This window comes from Canis lupus, chromosome 30, assembly GCF_011100685.1.
Source record: "Canis lupus familiaris isolate Mischka breed German Shepherd chromosome 30, alternate assembly UU_Cfam_GSD_1.0, whole genome shotgun sequence".
NCBI classification, from domain to species: Eukaryota; Metazoa; Chordata; class Mammalia; order Carnivora; family Canidae; genus Canis; species Canis lupus.
In genome coordinates this window covers 10170985-10190954 of record NC_049251.1, presented here as the reverse complement: position 1 = coordinate 10190954, position 19970 = coordinate 10170985, and the positions used below count along the sequence as shown (strand labels likewise).

At 37.1% G+C, this 19970-nt stretch overlaps 1 protein-coding gene across 3 annotated transcripts in view; it reads left to right on the top strand.

Moving 5' to 3' along the window:
• Positions 1-19970, top strand: part of UBR1 (ubiquitin protein ligase E3 component n-recognin 1) — a 140278-nt gene that overhangs the window by 110414 nt on the left and 9894 nt on the right. For all 3 annotated transcript variants that reach the window (XM_038580190.1, XM_038580192.1, XM_038580191.1), the window contains 8 exons: positions 87-183; positions 1188-1255; positions 2321-2471; positions 5318-5405; positions 6790-6923; positions 9142-9250; positions 12137-12193; positions 14223-14300. In XM_038580190.1, the coding sequence (XP_038436118.1) occupies positions 87-183; positions 1188-1255; positions 2321-2471; positions 5318-5405; positions 6790-6923; positions 9142-9250; positions 12137-12193; positions 14223-14300 (782 nt within the window). The remainder of the gene's footprint in view (positions 1-86; positions 184-1187; positions 1256-2320; positions 2472-5317; positions 5406-6789; positions 6924-9141; positions 9251-12136; positions 12194-14222; positions 14301-19970) is intronic.

Here is a 19970-nt window from a genome sequence, read left to right as displayed (position 1 = left end):
TGCAGACTGGGATTGATTTCTACAGTGAATGACTTCTGCCTATCATCTTCCCTTATCTCTTTATCTTTCCGTCTCTTAAAATCTAGCATAATGGTCTGAAAGCATTAATGCAGTTTGCCATTGCACAGAAGATTACCTGTCCTCAGGTCCTGATACAGAAACACCTGATTCGTCTCCTCTCAGGTAGTCTTCTCTAAATTATTATTACATTAGTATTTACAAAGTATTTTCCATTGCATTTCTGGTGGCATATTTCATTAAGAAACAATACACTGCACTAATTTTGAACACTCACTACAGCAGCTTTACAAAAGAAAAAAACGAAAGACCTTGATACCTCTATAATATTTGCAATCTTATTCTAAAACTCAGGTTTATTTTTCAAATGTTTTTAACCTACATCCCTTGTGCCCACCTAGGGGCTTTATTTAACCAACATCCGCAACTGCTAACATGTTTGTATCTTAATCTTTTTTTTTAAAGATTATATTTATTTATTCATGATAGACAGAGAGAGAGAGAGAGAGAGAGGCAGAGACACAGTCAGAGGGAAAATCAGGCTCCATCCCGGGAGCCTGACGTGGGACTTGATCCTGGGACTCCAGGATCGCGCCCTGGGCCAAAGGCAGGCACTAAACCGCTGAGCCACCCAGGGATCCCCTGTATCGTAATTTAATTGGAAAAGGGATCAATGACATGGATAGATCATTTAGTAATAGGTTTAATTTTGCTGGTTCAGGAGGATATTCTTCACCCTCATTTCACTTACACTGCTTTGCATGTTCTCAGTGCTCCCTGCTCCAACTTGCTCACATATTTTATGTATCGCAAAACATTTAGAAATGTGTAGTTAGGAAAAAAAGTATTAAGGAATACTATATAAAAGTAATTATTATTCATTGGCAAATACTTACTGAATAGTCTCTGTTTCTGTTATGCTAGTTACCTTTTTTCCTCCTGCATCTTATCTTTCAACCCTTAAATTATATACAAGGTTTTCTGGGAAGTTCTTCTCAGTTTAATTTCTCTTTAATTGTGGTTCCCCTATCTCAAAGATGTGATGTGTCAATTTACCAGTTCCTGTATTTTATAACCCTGTTATATTTTTGTTTTAGATGTTTTACATTATATTAAACTACATTACTGTCTTATTTGAATGAATTACACTGTTGTTTGATTTCTTTTAGTTGTTCTTCCTAACCTAAAATCAGAAGATACACCTTGTCTCCTATCTATAGATCTCTTTCATGTTTTGGTAAGTGTTCAACAAAATTTCTTAAGTCTCTCAAGTTTATAATTTTATGTATTTTCCTCATTCAAAGTAATGGTCTTTGTTCAGAATTATAAATTTATTGATGTTCAAACTATAAAATTTAGTCTCTTGCCCATTCTCTTTACAAATAGATGCAGATTTGACTAAGACCATCAGAATCACTTTAGAAATGAAAGCACATTTACTCTTTATTTTGTAACAGCTATCATCCTAGTCGATTATATTTAGTTGGTGTCTGTCCAAGCAGACTTTTTCTAAATAAATATTAAACTTTCCTCTTCCCCATTTTTCTTAATTTGTTTACATTATAAGCAGTAAATGATGGTGTGAGCTATCTTAAAATCATTGATTATGTGGTGTTGGGGACCAGATCATTGACATATCTAGGCTTCCCTCAAACGCCTATGGATGGGTGGCAACTGTTTATAAGTTTCTTGTAGAGGTTTTCCATTCCTTTTTTTTTTTAATTTATTTTTTATTGGTGTTCAATTTACCAACATACAGAATAACCCCCAAGTTTTCCATTCCTGCAGTGACTCCATTCCTTCAAAATGAGTTCTCTAGGGAGATCATTGGTGAGGTTGGGAGCACAGAGTTTCTGGATACAGATTAGCCAGTATCCTCCAGGACTCTGCCCAGTGGTGGTCACTCCTGTCTTTTGGAATCTTTTGGGAAAACTTTAAAAGAATGTCAGTAACTGGGCCCTATACCCTGAGATTCTGATTTGATTAGACTGGCCTGTGAATCAGTGTTATTTTAAGACTTTCCCAAGTTATTGTAATGTTGAATCTTCTGAGCCGGAGACAGGATTGAGACCACTGTCTAGAACAAGAAGTTTCAGCAAAGGGGATAACCTATTTGGTAGCAACTTGTGTTCTCCATTTGTAGTATATTATATTCTTAGATAACTCTTTTGAATAATGAGGAAAACTAAGTAGTTATAAAAACACCTATACAAACACACTGTAGCATCTGACACTTTGGTTATGAAATTAGCTCATGCTGGTCTTTGTGGTCACCCATCTTGATGTCCATTTTCTCTCATAGGTTGGTGCTGTGTTAGCATTCCCATCCTTGTATTGGGATGACACTGTTGATCTGCAGCCTTCATCAATTAGTTCTTCCTATAACCACCTTTATCTCTTCCATTTGATCACCATGGCACACATGCTTCAGATCCTTCTTACCATAGACACAGGTAAAGCTCCTATCAGTTGTTAGCTATAAATAACACTCGTGGGTTTTTGGCAAAATTAATTATGCTTGTGATTAATCAGATATATATATAAATCCTAAGTTCTACATTGTATCTCTTGTTGAAAGATCATATGTTTCTTTATGGATGAAGTTTAAATAAACAGAAATACTGAGTACTGGTGAAGTTGTAGAGCAACAGGAATTCTCATCCATTGCTGAGAGGAAGGAATTCCATGCCATTTGGAGATACAGTTTGGCACTTTCTTACAAAGTTAAACATACTCCTACCATATGATGCAGTAGTCATGCTCCTTGGTATCTATCTAAATGAGCTGAAAACCTATGTCCATACAGAAGCCTATACACAGGTATTTATAGCAGCTTTATTCATAATTTCCGAAATTTGGAAGCAAACAAATGTTCTTTAGCAGGTTAATGAATAAACTGTGGTACATCTAGACAATGGAATATTATTCAGCTCAAAAAGAAACAAGCATTCAAACAATAAAAAGGCATTGAGGAAGCTTAAATGTGTATTACTTCATGAAAAAAGCAGATCTGAAAAGAATACATACTATATGATTTCAACAACAATTGACCCTTGAACGACACAGGTTTGAATTGAGACAGTCTATTTATATGGAGTTTTTTTTTTTTTTCAATAAATACAGTACTATAAATGTATTTTCTCTTACGATTTTCTTTTTTCTTTTTTGTGTGTGTGGGGGGTTTACTTTATTTATTTGGGAGAGTGCGAGTGAATGAACATGAACCAGGATGGGGAGAGGGAGGCAGAGGGAGAAGCAGACTCCTCATTGAGCTGGGAGCCCCATTTGGGACTCTATCCTAGGACCCATGAGATCATGACCTGAGCTGAAGGCAGCCACTTGACCAACTGAGCACCTAGGCACCCCTCTCTTAAGATTTTCTTTTTCTTTCTCTTTTTAAAGATTGATTTATACGAGAGAGAGAGAGAACACATGAGCAGAGGGTGGAGGGAGAGGGAGTAGTAGACTCCCAGCTGAGCAGGGAGCACAATGCAGGACTTGATCCCAGGACCCCGTGATTATGACCTGATCTGAAGGCAGCCACTTAACTGATAGCCACCCAGGCGCCCCTCTTGATTTGCAGAATAAATTTTCTTTTCTCTAGCTTACTTTATTGAAAGAACACAGCAAATGATACATAGAATATATAAAACATAGAGTATATAAATATAAAATACATATATAAAATATGTTAATTGACTAGATATGTTATCAGTAAGGCTTCCAGTCAACAGTAGGTTGTTATTAAAGTTTTTAGAGCTCAAATGACATAGGTTAATTTTTGACTGCGAGGGGTCAGCAAGCACCCTTAACCCCCATGTTGTTCAAGGATAAGCTGTGTATGACACTCTGAAAAAGACAAAGCTATGGAGACAGTAAAAATATCAGTGATTGCCAGAAGTTAAGGGAGAGAGAAGGGTGAATAGGCAGAATTTTTAGGGCAGTGAAACTACTCTATATGATACTATCATGTGGATATGTGTCATTATATATTTGTGAAAACCTATAGAATATAAAACACCAGAAATGAACCCTAATGTAAACTGTGGACTTTGGATGATAATGAGATGTCAGCATAGGTTCATTGATTATAACAAAAGTACCCCTCTGGTGCTAGATGTTGATAGCCAGGGATGACATTGGATGTGTGAGGACAGTAGGTACATGGGAGCTCTGTGCCCTCCGCTCAGTTTTGTAATGAACCTTTAAAATGAAGTTTATTAATTAAAAAAAAATCTTGTTACTTGGGTGTTTGCATTTGTCAAAACTCATCAAATGATACTTTTAATATTTGTGTATTTCATTACATATAAAATTTACCTCAAATAATCATGTACAAATATTGAATTGTTACATTTAAATTGGAAATATCAATATGACAATATATTTTCCTCTTTTAAAAAAAGTATGTTTTTCCTAAAGAGATCCTAACTGGAAAGGAGAAGAATTAGTAATATCCAACCAAAGTTAGAGATTTGGCTTAATTTTAATTGTTGTCTTTCAGATGAATTAATGTATATTTTTTAAAAAGCATTTTTAAAATGAGAGCATATATTCAAATGGGCTGTAACCATCTGTCACAGTGAACTACAGGTTGACATTTTTATCCCCATTTTAATATAATAAAACTGAAATTCAGTTCTAACCTAAGTTGGGTGAGTTAGTAATTGCTGGAAATGGTCCTCTTTACGGATTGGTTAATGGAAGAAAATTAACTTACAACATTTTTTTAAAGTGTCTCATTGCTTAAGCATAAAGATAGGATAGCTGCCTGCTTCCCTTTTTTTTTTTTTTTTTTTTTTTTAATATTTGCTTCCCTTTCTAGGGGCTGAATTTCTATTACCACTAATTTGTTTTGTTTACCTAGTCATATTACAATGAGGTAATTTTTTTTTAAAAGATTTATTTATTTGAGAGGAAGAGAGAGAATCTCAAGCTGACTCCTCACTGAACGTGGATTCCGAAGCGGTGCTCCACCAGGGCTCAGTCCCATGACCCATGAGATCAAGACCTGAGCCAAAACAGAGTCAGACACTTAACCAACTGCATCACTTAGGCACCTCTGAGATAAATATTTATTAAATATCTGTGTGATTCTGTCCTGTTTGTTTCTTCACCTAATACACTGATAAAGTTTACCTAACAGTTTTAATATTTAGAATCAGCTATTTAGATTGAGAGCAAGGAAAAGAACCTCAGTGAGTTGACATTGTTTATTATCCTGGAACCATGAAATTGAGATGTAATTTATAAATTGAAAGCAAATTCATACATTTATCTTTCAGATTTTCTTTTTCAGACATTCCCCTTGCTCAGGTTCAAGAAGAGAGTGAAGAGGCTCGTTCTGCATCTTCTTTCTTGGCAGAAGTTTCTCAGTATACAAGTGGGTGAGTAGCAATCTGTTAGTCCAGCCTATTCCAGTATTGTTTTAATAATTCTACCTCTTAGTTCAGTTGTTTGGCAAAATAACTTTGAACCATTTTAATTCCAGTTTTTAAAAATCAGCTAAGGGCTTTTGGGATAACAACTACCCATTTGTTTGTTTCTGAGACTGAAACAAATTTGAACATGTCTTTACTCTTGTAAACTGTTCTGGGAACATAGGCAAAAAATGATAGAATTTTGACAGATGGCAGCATTTAGAATTTAAAGAAATAGAGAAAATAGGTCATCTTTTTAAAGCAATCTATACAGTTGATGCACTTAACTAACTTGGGGTTTTTTTAAAGCTGTTCTCTAATATGTGAACTACATCTAACAGAGGCTAAAGCCAAAAGAGTAATAGGACTGCCCTGCTGAACTCTACCTGCTGCCACACTCTCCCCTCTTTGTTTTCATCTTCTTCATCAATTTTTAGTTAAGTGTTCTATTTCATTTTGTTTTTTAGTTTAGGCACTAAAGGGGTAGGAGTGTGTGGGAGGAAGAGAGAGAGAGTGTGTGTGTGTGTGTGTGTTACTGGACTTTATTTTTCAAAGCTGTTTTAGGTTTACAAAAAAATTGAACAGAAAGTACAAAGTGTTCCCATTTACTCCCTCCTATCACCAGTTTCTCCTGTGGTTAACATCTTACATTAGTAAATTTGTTAAAGATGATAAACCACAGTAATGATAAATCAATACATAGTCATTAACTAAAGTCCATATTTTTACATTAGGGTTAATTCCTTGTGTGGTAGCATTACAAATATCATATAGAATAATTTCACTGTCCTGTGAATCATCAATTTGAATACAGAAATGAAGAAAGTGTTAATTTTTTTAGCTAAGTTCTTTGGTTAGTTATTGATAAATATATCTGATTCACATTTCATCATAGGGGTTAGGAGAATGAAGATAATAGTTACTTGCTTTAAAAATCTACATGAGGGATCCCTGGGTGGCGCAGCGGTTTGGCGCCTGCCTTTGGCCCAGGGTGCGATCCTGGAGACCCCGGATCGAATCCCACATCGGGCTCCCTGTATTGAGCCTGCTTTTCCCGCTGCCTGTGTCTCTGCCTCTCTGTCTCTCTCTGTGTGACTATCATGAATAAATAAATAAAATCTTAAAAAAAAAAAAAAACATAGTAAAAATCTACATGATAAAAGATGCAAGATCTGTGGTTTTCTTTAGGAAATTTTTATAAGATTTAAAGATGGAAGTTATCACCAGTTAAATATTTTGTATTAAATGGATTTAAAATTTTTTAAATACTTAGCTATGTTTTTAAAAGGGGATATGTCTAAAGTTTTAGTCTGATTGGTATTCGTTCTGTTCTGGAATTATTGCCTCTTAGCTGCATTGGGTGTGGTGTTCCTGGCTGGTATTTGTGGGTCTCACTGAAGAATGGTATCACCCCTTACCTTCGCTGTGCTGCACTGTTTTTCCACTATTTGCTTGGAGTAACTCCACCTGAAGAACTGCTTACCAGTAAGTAGGAAAATGAAATCTCAGAGTAGCAAGTAAGAGACTTTTTTTTTCTTAATCTTCAATCTCAAAAATACAAGGGGGAGGCAGGTAAAACCACTTCTCTCTTCTGTACCTCTTTCATTAGTGTTCACTCCCAACATGTGTGCCCCTGCCATGGTATAGGTTAAAGGTGAGACCAAAAATGAGAATAGCCTCATAATATGCAAAACCTACTCTTAACTTCTATCTATGTATAGTTTATGTACTTGAGCTTGTAAAATGTCTGCACACAGAATATAACTGATAGGATATGCAAAAAATTAGAAACATTGGCTGCCTTTAGAGAAGAGAACAATTTGGCTAAGTAGGAGGAAAACTTTATTATATACTCTGTTACTTGAATTTTGAACATATGACTATTACAAAAGAACTGAAACGTTGCTAGGTGAGGCTGTTATAATAAACCAAGGACACGTATATTTGAGTAACACTCATTTCCTTTGTTCTTTACCTGCCTTAAATCTGCATCAAAGTAGACAAGGCTTCCTTGTGGCTTTGTATGGGTAAAAATCAGAACGTTTGTAGGATTTTGGAAGCATCACCAAAATTGTTCAGAGATTCTTGCTTTTGTCCTTTGAGAATAAGCTGAACATGTCAGCTTAACTGGCTATCAGCTTCTTTATCTTGAACTCAATTCAGTAGGGTTTTTTTTTTAATAATAAATTTATTTTTTATTGGTGTTCAATTTACCAACATACAGAATAACACCCAGTGCTCATCCCGTCAGGTGCCCCCCTCAGTGCCCATCATCCATTCACCCCCACCCCCCACCCTCCTCGCCTTCCACCACCCCTAGTTCATTTCCCAGTGTTAGGAGTCTTTATGTTCTGTCTCCCTTTCTGATATTTCCCACACATTTCTTCTCCCTTCCCTTATATTCCCTTTCACTATTATTTATATTCCCCAAATGAATGAGAACATATGTTTGTCAGTAGGGTTTATTTGATCTAGGTTTGTTCTGGTACTATATACACACATACCTTTTTTATCATGCATCATTTTATTGTGCTTTACAGGTGCAGTGTTTTTTACAAATTGAAGGTTTATAGCAAGCCTGTCAAGCAAGTCTGTCAGTGCCATTTTTCCAGTACCGTTTGCTCACTTCATGCCCATGTCACATTCTGATGATTTTCACAGCATTTCAAATTTTTTCACTATTATTATATGTTAGGGTGATTGATCTATGGTGATTGATTATTATTACTGGCTGAAAGCTCAGAAGATGATCAGCATTTTTTAACAGTATTTTTTAATTAAAGTGTGTACATTGTTTTAGACATAATGCTACTGTACACTAAATAAACTACAATGTAGTAGAAATGTTCCTTTAATATGCCCTGGAAAACCAAAAATTCACTTGACTTACTTCACTGTGATACTGGCTTTCTTATGGTGGTCTGGAACTGAACCCACAATTATTTCCATGATATGCCTATAAATGGGGTGCTACTAAGTAGTTGCCAATACAGATCTGTTGTTTGCATTTTTTAAAAATCATGTATTTATCTAATCAGTGCTGTGATATAGGAGTAAATAAGATTAAGTCTTTTATTGGGAAGAGACTAAATGTATACAAACAGAAAAATGTACATAATATAACATCAAGTGGTGATAAGTGCTACAAAGAAAAATAAAGCAGGTCATGGGGATAGAGAATGCTGGGCCAGAGTAGATAATACTTTTAGATGGATAACCATAGAAGACTTCTCTTTGAGGATACACTGAGCAAAGAGAAATTGAAATAAAGATAGGGTTAAACTGGACAGAGAGTTGAAGGAAGAGTATTCCTAAGCAGAGGAAACACTAACTGCAAAGCCTTGCTTGACATCATCAAAGAATAGTAAAGAGACGAACGAGTATGGCTGAAGCATAATGAACAGGGTGAGGATGGTAGGAAATATGAGATTTAAGAGGCAGCCGGGGGCAGATTGTGTAGGACCTTTATGCCATGATAAGGACTTTGTGTATTTTGTGGTGGTGTAGCATTGGAGAAACATCAGGAGAATGAGTCAGATTTGCATTTTAAAAGGATCACTGTGTTTTTTTTTTAAAAAAGGATCACTGTGACTTATTTATCACTCAGTTTTATAAGGTATAGAAATAAACAAGAAGAAACTCTTTTCACAGATTGTTCAAGGAAGAATATTGTGCATATTAAATGTATTTTATTCTCTTGCAGATCCTGCAGAAGGAGAGTACAGTGCACTCTGTAGCTATCTGTCTTTACCAACAAATTTGTTCCTGCTTTTTCAAGAATATTGGGATACTGTAAGACCCCTCCTCCAGAGGTACTAATGAGGGCAAAATATCATTGTTAGGTCATTATACAATTTGGGAATTTTTAATTAAAATTTTTTGCTAAGCTTTTAGATTGATTAGATTTGATTGAAGTGGATAACAAAAATATAGGAGATTCCTAATCCACATGCTCAGAGAGTTGGACTTAAGTCCAGCAGCCATAGGCAGCTGGACTTTGCGCTTGTCCCACTGTGATTACCATGCCTTGTACTACTCTTCCCCAAAGTTGCCATTTCTTGCTGTTGTAAATCATCAGGCAGGCTTAGTGGGTGAGGCAGGAGTCACATAGTCAGCAGCCATAGTGTCCCAACTAAACACTAAAACCAAATTGGGGTGATATCCAAAGCAGTAGCATATCTCACACATCTCAGGAAGGTGCCAGAAGAGGAATAAAAAAGTCATTTGGTGGATCAAAATGCATTCCCTGGGAGAATGTAATTATTTTTCCAGAAAAACCTTTTTTTACCCCATTATTAACTGGCCCTCTGAATCACTTTCTACCTCTTAACTGCTAGTGTTCTTCCCTATTTTTGCATCTATCATTTTCAATCTCTTTTTTTTGAGATGTAATTGACTTATAGCATTGTTTTAATAATCACTTCTCACTGTTACTCTTATTTCCGCCATTGAAGATTCTGACACCCAATTCCAATGTGTGCTTAGGGGAAGGTGTTTTGGCTACACATAACCAAACAATTCTGTGATACCAGCTGGGTGTCCTCTCTAATTCAACTCAATTCTGACACTATTTACCTGGAGATAGCATCAGATCCCACAAGCACTCAATCCTATATACCGACACACCTAACACAGACACATTTCAGACAGGTGCTACTAGTAAGTCCAAGGTTGTCACCTGTGCTTCTGACCTAGTATCTATAGAACAAAGGCTCCAGTGACCCCTGCTTAGATTCAGTTAATTTGTTAGAGCAGATCACAGAACTCAGAGAAGCATTTTACTTACTAGATCACCAGTTTACTATGAGTGGATATAACTCAGGAACCGCCAGATGGAAGAAATGCATAGGGCAAGGTATGGGGAAAAGTAACTGAGTTTCTATACTCCCCAAATCACCACATGTTCACCAATGTGAAAGTTCTCCACATCCTGTTAATATTGGTATTTTTTGGAGGCTATATTACATAGACATGGTTGATTAAATCATTGGCCGTAAGTGATTGATTTAACCTCTAGCCCATGGAGGTTGAAATAAGAGAACTGAAAGTTCCAGCCCTCTAATCACATGGTTGGTTCTCCTAGCAACCAGCACCCTAAAGACACTTTATCACTCTCATCACATAGGAAAGTCCAAGGTGTAGGAGCTCTGTGCTGGGAACTGGGTTGAAAACTATATATAGGGCAGCCCTGGTGGCGCAGAGGTTTAACGCTGCCTGCAGCCCGGGGCGTGATCCTGGAGACCCGGGATCGAGTCCCACGTCGGGCTCCCTGTATGGAGCCTGCTTCTCCCTCTGCCTGTGTCTCTGCCTCTCTCTGTGTGTGTCTCTCCTGAATAAATAAATAAAATCTTCAAAAAAAAAAAGAAAAGAAAACTGTATATATATATATAGTTATAGTTATAAAGCACATTATCATGATTTCCTTAATCTTATCAAGTTTTTGCCTTTAACTTTTCTCCTTTTTCTTTATCAGTGTCTTTTTCTCCTCCATGCCTATGTCAGGATTTAAGTGAATGTCTCCTTGTCTCCTGCCACCTATTCTGTGCTCTCATCTCTTTTAGGTTCTTTTCTATGTATCTTCATTTCTCACAAGGTGTTCTAATCTTCAGGGTGATTAAAAATTAATTAAAACAAAATGGATCCCAGAAAGTCAGTATCATGCTTTGTGTTAAATACAGTCACAGTGGGTTGTACTAATTTTACGTGTATATTCTAGGAGACAGTATGTTTTGAACTTGCTATTCCAGGTCAGTGATAAAAATTCAAACTCTGAAGCAGAATGTCCTTGCCCTTTGAACTATTCCTAGCCCTTCTTGCCTCAGAGCCTTTCCTCATCTTGTGCTCTGTAGTACAGGAAACTGAGACTTGCAGGCCACATTCCCAGTCTTTCTTGTCAGTTGGCTTCTGCCTACATCCAGCTTGTGGGAGGTACTGGCAGGGCATGGGAGTCCAGGAGGAAGAGAGAAACCGGAGTGTTAGCCACCTCTCTCTGCTTTGTGCAATGTCTGTGGCAGTGGTGGGAGCTCTTCTCTGGCTCTAGTTCTCATCAGCCAAGTCTGTGGTGGTTCCAGTATCCACCATTGAACCCAATCTCTGGGCTCTAAAAATATCATAATTTCCTTTTGTTCCTCCAGCCTGGGAGAGGTGGTGGCTTCCGATTGTTGGCTAATCTTTGGGTTGCCCTTTTTTTTTTTTTCTAAGATTTTATTTATTTATTCATGAGAGACACACAGAGAGAGGCAGAGACCTAGGCAGAGGGAGAAGCAGGCTGCCTGGGAGGAGCCTGATGCGGGACTCCATCCCAGATCCCAGGATCACGCCCTGAACCGTAGGCAGACACTCAACCGCTGAGCCACCCAGGCATCCCTGCCCCGCCTTTTTGTCTCCTGCTTGGCTTCACAGCCCTTCTGTCACTTCTATTACCAATTCCTGGTATTAAATTCCCTCTTCAGAATGGTTTCTGTATTTCTAGTAAGACCTTGATTGATTAACCCTTTAAAAAAGAAATTAAAAGAGAGGGGGGAAAACAAATAGGGAGACAAAAATGAAGAGAAGAAAAGCAAAGGGATAAGATGTGAGACGTTTAGCAGAGGGAACATGGAAAGAAAAGACAGGAAGATTTGGAGAGGATGGCTCGTTGATGACACTGCACTGAAGTTGTGATGATCTGTTTGCTTTTCTCTTGGCTCCCCATGTAGGTGGTGTGCAGATCCTGCCTTACTAAATTGTTTGAAGCAAAAAAGCACCATAGTCAGGTTGGTTTTACTTCTCAGTCCTCCTCTCACCCCACCCAACCCATCTACAGGTTGTGTTTCCAAAAGTAGTTGGTTTGTGGAACATGCTTTCCAAAATGTCTCTTCGTTCTTACTCAGTACATAGTTTCCTACATTGTGTACATCTTTGGTTCTTTGCCAGAAACTAGATTCTTCCTACAGTTGATTTTTTTTTTTTTCTTGGAGTGGCTATCCTTTTATCCTTTAATTGTTTGACTCCACCAGCTCCTCTTCCTTAGGCTCGTACATGCGTATTAAAAGGCACAGGAGGAGATAGCATATTAAATCAGTATATTAAAATCAGAAGGTAGTAACAGTATTCCTATGCACCATTTTTTTTTCCTTTAAAGAATAGAATAAGGTATAAATAGGACTATTCCCTCTTCCTCTTCCTTTCCTATCTATATACTTAGAGACTGAACAGTACTGTTGTTCAGCCCTCCTGTCTCCCTTAAAGTTATAGCTCAATCAAAATCCACCTCTTCCTCAAAAACAATTCAAATGCAACCTCCTCCCGCATATCTGGCCAAGTAATGTCCTATCATTTGTGTGTGTGCCTGTGTGCCTGCCAGCACCATCAAGCCCTGAACAGTAAATTTACCAGGGCCCAAACTGCATGCTTATTTTCTTTGTATCCTCCACAGGGCTCGCCCATGTTATGTATGTGTCTAATTTTTATTCCAATGAATTGCATCAGGAAACAAGAAGAGGAATTGACCTCTAGCCTTAAGTGCTCATAGTATCAGTACCCTTTTTCTATGGCCAAAGCAAACATTGTGAGGCAATGTGCATTTGCCACCTTCTCTTCTCATCTTTTCTCACCCCTTGAACTTCTTTCCCGTTTACTGTAAATGTACATTGCTACCTACTCCTTAACCCAGCTTTAGTGATTAAGAGATTATAGATTGAGCTTTTATAACGTAGATACAGTAGTATTCACATCACCAAGAAAAGAAAGAATAGAGAGAAAAGTTTAAAAGATGAGTATCTATTTTAGAACTATTAATCTGACATAATTTTTCCTTTATTTCAGTTCATTGTGTGCCTTTTAGACACCTACTATTTCCCCAGCATGGTACTAAAATATTTTGGGAGAGTTAAAAGACCTAATACATACAGCTTTTTGGTCATGGATAATTTACAATTTAATTATGTGCATAAACTACGTAAAATAATATATGGAATATACTGTTATGCTATAGAAATTTAAAGAGTAAAAAAGTCTTAATGATGCAAAGTTAGTCTTAGAGGAGATAATTTTCAGCTAAACAGAGAGGGAATAATAGAATTTAAGGTGATTGGGGTTTGAGGATAGAATTTCCATGTTATTCAAATGGTAAACTTCCTAGGGTGTGCATTCAAGGCTTTTATTGTAGCTATACTGTATGGTAAGAGTGAATAATAACATTTGCAAACATATTATCAAGTACTAAGCATATTATGTTCCACTTCAATATCTTATTGAGTCCTCAACAGCTGTGAGATTCCTCCGTACTATTATTTATATTTAACATTTCTTAAATCAGCATGAGTCCTTTATATTTCTCTCTCCCTCATCCTCAAAAATGTGTTATGAAATTGATGGTGTGCCTTATGACTGAGAAAGTATAATATATTCATCCTCCATTTACAAACCCAAGAAAAACAGGCTTATTTTCAGTGACTTGTCAGGTATCAGAGAATTTAGGATTTATAATGAGGTCTAATTTCAAAGACTGTGTTCTTAACTTCTTTATATTACCTTCCTAACCATGGTGGAAATCTGGCTAGAACAATTTAGTCTTAGGAAATAGTGAGAGTTGAGTTTGGAAAGGAAACCAGATGATGAAAAGATTTGAAATTCTAGGCTGAGAAACTCAGATTTAATGTAGTCAATAGGAGGAATTACTGTGGGTTGCAAGTATGGATCCTTTTGTTATTTTTAAGATATTCTTCCTTCTATTACCTTGTCAATTTTTGACATGGGCTTATTTACTCATAAGTAAAATTGTCTTTTAAATTACATTTCTAGATACCCTAGAAAAAGAAATAGTTTGATAGAGCTTCCTGATGACTATAGCTGCCTCCTAAATCAAGCTTCTCATTTCAGGTAAGAAGAAATATGTTTTTAAAAAATTGTTAAGTTTTTACAATTGTAAAAATTGGAGGTGGTGGAATGCACCACCACTAGCAAAATTTTTTTAAAGTGACCACTGAAAACCATAAAATATACAATTAATGATGATAAAGTGTACAGTTCAGCTGTTGTGTGTATCCATCACCTCTCTCTAGTTTCAAAACGTTTTCATCATGCTGGAGAAACACCTTGTATCCACTAAATAATCCCCATTTCCCTCTTTTCTGATCCCCTGATAACCAATAATCTGCTTTTGGTCTCTCTGGATTTGCCTGCTCTGGACATATCATATAAAAGGAGCCATAGAATGTATGACCTTCTGTGTCTGACTTCTTTCATGTAGTATAGTTTTTGATGTCATGCAAGTTGTAGCATGTATTCAGTCCTTTCTTGGCTAAATAATATTCTAATTTTCCACTGGAGGGACACCTGGCTGGCTTAGTTGGTGGATCATGCAGCTCTTGATCTCAGAGTTGTGAGTTCAAGCCCCACGTTAGGTGTAGAGATAACTTAAAAATAAAATCTTAAAATAATAAGATTGTATATTCCAGAGTTTGTTTATCCATTGATGAGCATTTAGGTTGTTTCCCCCTTTGGACTATTATGAATAATGCTACTATAAACATTCATGTACATGTTTCTATGTGGACATATATTTTCATTTCTCTTGGGTGTATATTCCTAAGAGTACAATTACTGTGTCATTATGGTAATTATATGCTTAAATCTTTGAGTGACCACTAAACTGTTTTTCCATAATTGTACCATTTTGCATTCCCATCAGCAATGTAAAAGAACTCCTATTTTTTACATCTTTGTCAACACTTGATATTTTCTATTTTTTTTTTTTAATTAAAGCCATCCTAGTGGGTATAAAACAGTAGCTCAGTGTAGTTTGATACATCTTTTCTTAATGACCACTGATATGGAACATCTTTTCATATGCTTGTTGGACATTTATCTATGTTCTTTGGAGAAATGTCTGTTCAAGTCCTTTGCCCATCTTGGAATTGGACTGTTTTGTTGTTGAGTTCTAAGAGTTCTTTATATTGAAGAAGAGGAAAACTCTTCCTTTCTTCTCTCTAGGTTGTTTGGCCAAATAATTAAATTAACATAGGACAGATTAATAGGAGAAAAGTTTAATTTTGTATATGTGGGAACTCATAGAAATAATGAGACTCAAAGAAGTAACTGAGTTTATACCTTTTAGTCAAAGAAACAATTTTTTGTAAAGATTTTACAAAACAGAGGGGTTTAAGGCTTGGAGTACCAAATTGAAGAAGAAGAGAGTTTGTTTATATAGCCTTCTTGACCTTGAATTCCCTACCTCTGATTCCCTATTTAAGGATACTTTCTATCCTCTGGTACAGGGAGGATATCTTCATATGGGACATTTATTTCCTGCTTTTAGGAAAACAAAAGAAGGTCAGAGTATACTTTTTGCACCTGCTGTTTCTTAAGTAACTTAAATTCAAAATAATCAGTATGCCAAGGTGGCATATTTTGGGATGGCCTCTTCTGTTCTCTTTCAATATATTCTAGATATGCAGCCCGTATCAGATTTTTATATTTTTTTATTTTCATTTATTTTTTAATTGCCCTTATCAGGTTTTTAATTTGCAAATATTTTCTCCCATTCTATAGGCTGTGTTTTTATTTTTTTTTTAATCTTTATTTATTTATGATAGTCACAGATAGAGAGAGAGGCAGAGACATAGGCAGAGGGAGAAGCAGGCTCCATGCACTGGGAGCTGGACGTGGGATTCGATCCTGGGTCTCCAGGATCACGCCCTGGGCCAAAGGCAGGCGCCAAACCGCTGCGCCACCCAGGGATCCCTGTTTTCATATTCTTCATAATGTTTGCAATGCATAAAGGTTATTTTGTCTCTTTTGTCTCTTATGCTTTTGATGTCAAAACTAAGAATCCATTGCCAAATGTGAGGTCATGAAGATTTACCCCTATGTTTTCTTTCAATAGTTTTGTAGTTTTAGCTCTATATTTAGACTATGGATCTGTTTTGAGTTCATTTTTGAAATGAGAGAGGAGATCCAACTTCATTCTTTTTTTCACATGGTTTCCAGTTACCCTAGCACCATTTTTTAAGGAACTGTTCTTACCTCATTGGGTAGTCTTAGCACCTATGTTGAAAATCAATTGGTCATAGATGTGTTTGGGTTTCTTTCTAAATTCTAAAGTTTATTCCTTTGGTCTGTCCTTATGCTTTTAAATTACCATAGCTTTGTAGTAAATTTTTAAGTTGTAATATGTGAGCCTTCCAACTTTTTCTTTCTCAGTGTTGCTTTGACTAGGGCCTCTTGCAGTTACATGCAAATTTGGCCTTTCCGTTTCTGTAAAAAGGCAATTGGAATTTTATTTTATTTTATTTTTAAAGATTTTATTTATTCATGAGAGACAGAGAGAGAGACAGAAACAGAGGCAGAGGGAAAAGCAGGCTCTCTGCAGGGAGCCCAATGTGGGACTTATCCCAGGCTCATGCCCTGAGCCAAAGGCAGACGCTCAACCAGTGAGCCACCCAGGTGCCCCAAGGCAACTGGAATTTTAATAGAGATTGAGTTGATCTATAGATTGCTTTAGAGAGTATTGCCATCTTAATAACAGTAAGTCTTCCAGGGGGCGCCTGGGTGGCTTGGTCAGTTAAGCTTCTGCCTTAGCTCAGTCATGACCCCATGATCCCATGGTACTGAGATTGAGCCCTGCATCTGGCTCTATAATCAGCAAGGGATCTGCTTCTCCCTCTCCCTCTGCCTCTCCCCTCCCCCTCCCCCTTGTTATCTCTCTCACTCACTCCCAAATAAATAAATAAAATCTTTAAAAAACAAAACAAAATAAACGTGAAGTCTTTCAGTCCATGAGCATGGATGCCTTCCCATATTTAGGCCTTCTTTAATTTCTTTCTGCAGTGTTTTATAGTTTCCAGGGTACAAGTCTTTCCCTCCTTAGTTAAAATTTATTCCTAGGTGTTTTACTCTTTTGGATGCTATTCTAAATGAAATTATTTTCTTAGGATCCCTGGGTGGCGCAGCGGTTTGGCGCCTGCCTTTGGCCCAGGGCGCGATCCTGGAGACCCGGGATCGAATCCCACATCGGGCTCCCGGTGCATGGAGCCTGCTTCTCCCTTGCCCGTGTCTCTGTGCCTTTCTCTCTCTGTGACTATCATAAATAAATAAAAATTTAAAAAAAAATTATTTTCTTAATTTCCTTTTTGGACTATTCCATTGCTGGTATGTTGAAACACAGTTGATTTTTGCATGTTCCTCCTATACCCTACAACTTAGCTGGGTATCTGTAGGGATTACAATTAACATCTTAAATTTAGTTTGACTTGAAAACAGCTTAGTTTCAGGATGCCTGGTGACTCAGTGGTTGAGCATCTGCCTTTGTCTCAGGGCGTGATCCCAGGACCCAGTATCAAGTCCCACATCAGGGTCCCTGCAAGGAGCCTGCTTCTCCCCTCCACCTGTGTCTTTGCCTCTCTCTCTCTCTCTCTCTCTCTGTGTCTCTCTAAATCTTAAAAAAATGAAAAAGAAAGAAAGAAAACAACTTTGTTTCAATTGCATACATTAACTGTTCATTTCTAATTTTTTTCTCCCCTCTTTATGTTGTTAAAATCACAGATTACATTTTTATACATTGTGTGCTTGTCAATGTAGATTTATAACGATTGTTTTGTTCATTTGTGTTTTATTTTTTTTTTTTTTAATTTTTATTTATTTATGATGGTCACACACAGAGAGAGAGAGAGGCAGAGACACAGGCAGAGGGAGAAGCAGGCTCCATGCACTGGGAGCCCGATATGGGATTCGATCCCGGGTCTCCAGGATCGCGCCCTGGGCCAAAGGCAGGCGCCAAACCGCTGCGCCACCCAGGGATCCCCATTTGTGTTTTAAATAATATAATAAACCAAAAAAGGAGTTATGCATCCAAAATTATAATAACACTAGCTTTTTTTTTTTTTTTAACACTAGCTTTTATAACTTACATGTGTAGTTAGCTTCACAAGTTACTTGTGTTTTTTACATGGCTTGAGTTACTTGAGTTACCATTGGTGTTCCTTTGTTTCACCTTGAAGGAATCCCTTTATCACCTCTTGTAAGACAGGCTTACTAGCAATGAACTACCTAGTATTTGTTTATCTGGGAATGTCTTAATTTCTCCTTTATTTTTAAAGGATAGTTTTGGCAGATAATAGAATTCTTAAATGACAGCTTTTTTTCCTGGAGCACAGTAACTATATTCCACTACCTTTTAGCCTCCATGGTTTTTTAATGAGAAATCAGCTGTTAATTTCTGTTAATTTTATTGAGGATCCCTTGTATGTGATGAGTTGCTTCTCTGGCTACTTTCAAGCTTCTTTGTTTGTTCCTGACTTTTGACAGTTTGATCATAACATATCTCCAGGTGATTCTCTTTGAATTTATCCTATTTGTAATTCAGTTTCATTCTTGTTGTGTAAATTGATGTCTTTCAACAAATTTGGGAAGTTTGGGCCATTATTTCTTCAAAATTTTTTTCTTGCTGGCTTGTCTTTGTAGGACTCTCATAATGTGTATGTAGTAGGTATGCTTGATGGTGTCTCATAAATCCCTTTGTTCTTTTTTGTTCTTTCTTATTTCTTTCTGCTCCGTTACTCAGTAATTTCAGTTACCCTGCCTTAAAATTCAGTGATTCTTATGCCCTCCAATATGCTGTTGAACTCCCTAGTAAGTTTATTTTAGCTGCATACTTTTCTATTTGTTTCTTTTTTATAATTTCTCTTTGCTAATATTTTCTACTTTTTCATATGTTTTCCTCTTTTCTGTTAGTTCTTTGTCAGTGGTTTTCTTCAGCTCTTTGAACTCATTTAAGAGTTCATTTAAAGGGGCACCTGCAGAGCACCTGGGTGGCTCAGTGGTTGAGCCTTCGATTCAGGTCATGATCCCAGAGTCCCATATCACTGAGTCCCATATCCTCGGTGAGGAGCCTATTTCTCCCTCTCCCGCGCCTCCTGCTTGTGCACTCTTATTCACTCTCTCTTGCTCGCTCATTCTCTGTCAAATAAATAAATAAAATCTTTTAAAAAACAAAACATAAAAATAAAGAGGTGCCAGGGTGGCTGGGTCAGTTAAACATCTGCCTTTGGCTCAGAGTCATGGGATCAAGCCCCACATCAGGCTCCCTGCTCAGTGGAGAGCCTACTTTTCCCCCTCCCTCCTCCTCTGCCCCTACCCGTACCCCCACTCAATCTCTTAGTCTCACTCACTCCCTCACTCTCAAATAAATAAAATTGTTTTAAAAGGGGAGAGTTCATTAAAGTATTTGTTTATTATTAAGTGTCATGTCTGGGCTTACAGATGTTTTCCTATGAATGCCTATTTATAGCCCAAAACTATCCTTTAAAAGCCATACTTTTCTGTTTCTTTGTAAGTTTTGTGAGTTTGGTTGAGAATTGGACATTTTGAATATTGTAATGTAGTAGCTCTAGAAATCAGATTCCCCCTCCCCAAGAATTGCCACTGTTGCTTGATAAAGGCTGCCAGGTGTCTATTTGTTCAGTGACTTTTCCAAACTGCTTTTTTTTGCAAAAATTTTATTCCTTACTGTTCACTGAAGTCTCTGTTCTTCATCTCTACAGTTAGCCAATG